This window comes from Notothenia coriiceps, unplaced genomic scaffold, assembly GCF_000735185.1.
Source record: "Notothenia coriiceps isolate Sejong01 unplaced genomic scaffold, NC01 NC01_scaffold00027546, whole genome shotgun sequence".
In the NCBI taxonomy this organism is placed as follows: Eukaryota; Metazoa; Chordata; class Actinopteri; order Perciformes; family Nototheniidae; genus Notothenia; species Notothenia coriiceps.
The window spans coordinates 464-1,928 of record NW_011360247.1 but is presented as its reverse complement, the minus strand read 5'-3'; the positions used below and the strand labels follow the sequence as shown (position 1 = coordinate 1,928).

At 48.2% G+C, this 1,465-nt stretch overlaps 1 protein-coding gene across 1 annotated transcript; it reads right to left on the bottom strand.

Moving 5' to 3' along the window:
* Positions 1 to 293: 293 nt before the first annotated feature.
* LOC104957678 (SWI/SNF-related matrix-associated actin-dependent regulator of chromatin subfamily B member 1-like) lies at positions 294 to 1,177 on the bottom strand (the record flags this gene model as incomplete). The annotated part of the gene is made up of 2 exons (XM_010785334.1): positions 294 to 936; positions 1,050 to 1,177. Coding segments are annotated over 2 exons (343 nt in total), but the record flags the coding sequence as incomplete, so codon positions are not given.
* Positions 1,178 to 1,465: the final 288 nt, after the last annotated feature.

Here is a 1,465-nt window from a genome sequence, read left to right as displayed (position 1 = left end):
TTAGGTAGTTTGAGAGGTATTTAAAATAGCTAAGGGTGATGATCTGACTTGAAGTGTGTGTTTGGCTCCGTTCACCGCTGCATCACAGCGGGAGGAGCTGCAGGTGAGCAGAGCTGCGTGTCTCCGTCCTGTCAGATTAGACTTCACTTGCGTTTATGTCCATATCGAGAGAAAGATAAATAATCTTCAGTGTGCAGTTTACTTTGACATGGGGGTGAGCAGCAGAGGTGGGGAGAGGCGGGGCTATTGCGTCATCATTATCAGAAAATGATCGATAGGGCAAACACACGGAGCCGTTGGACCCCCCCAGAGCGTTGCGTATGCGATTCTATCCACCTTGGGACCCGTTATTGTTACCGTAGTCATTTAGTGCCATATTCTGTCGTCCTGTTGTGGCCGAACGGTCTATATGACACAAAACGGTAACTGAAACGACCGTTATCGTCCTCGTGTGGCCGGGGCCTAAGTGCTGGGAACTAAGTACGGCAACGTACTTAGTGTGAAAGCGGCTCATGTCTTACCAACTTAATCCTGCAGCAGCAGTGTTTGTCTTTGTTTCCTCTCTCTTTAACAACTTAACTTACGATATAAAGATATTGTTGTCATAGAAACAATTAAAAAGCACTGGGAGCATTTTCTTGATGAAACTCTGGAAGCGGCCGCTGCTATGTGGACACGGGCCCTTAATCTCTATGTCAATGGGAGTCTTTGAGATGAGATTTTAGGTTGGTTTATTCCCCTTAGCTGGGTGGTTTGGCCCAGCACCCACCTTGATGATGACCCTCTGGTCCTGCTGCTCCTCCAGGATGCCGTCGTTGGGGTACGACTCGATCTGCTGACGGATGGCGGAGGCGATGGCGGGGACGAAGGCCAGAGGATTCAGGTCCAGGTCATCACACAAGATCTCTGCAAACATCTCCGGGGTCATCAGCTTCTCTGAGGGGGGCAGAGAGAGGAGGTGAGCCAAAGCTCTAAAATCAAATAACAAATATTACTAACTTCCTTATCGGGATTGTTTTGGATGTTGTCAAGCTAGTTGACACTTATACCATTCATGTTCCAAGTGAAGGCATCTCTCAGTTTCTGTCCATCGATTTCCATGTCCAGCCGGATGGGAACCAGCGCCTCCACCTGCGCTGCGTTCTCATGGATCACTGCGGGGTCGTGGTCATCAAAGCTGAGCAGACAACGACAACATCAGTGTTGTAAGGGAAACTGCAGCAATGGAGAGTCAGGACTCAGAGAGACACGAGGAGAGTTGGAGCTTTGATGTCAAACAATGATGTTTATTACAAGTCAACGGCCGGAGAATTAATATCACAAGTCACAGCAGCAAAAGGTTCTGACTGCACGGGTGGGTTGTCATGTCAATTCTGACCAGCCTATCTCTCGATAGACCTTTTAACTAGTTTACAGAGAGTAAACAACATATTGGGGCGTTAACACCTGGAGACACTGAATCACT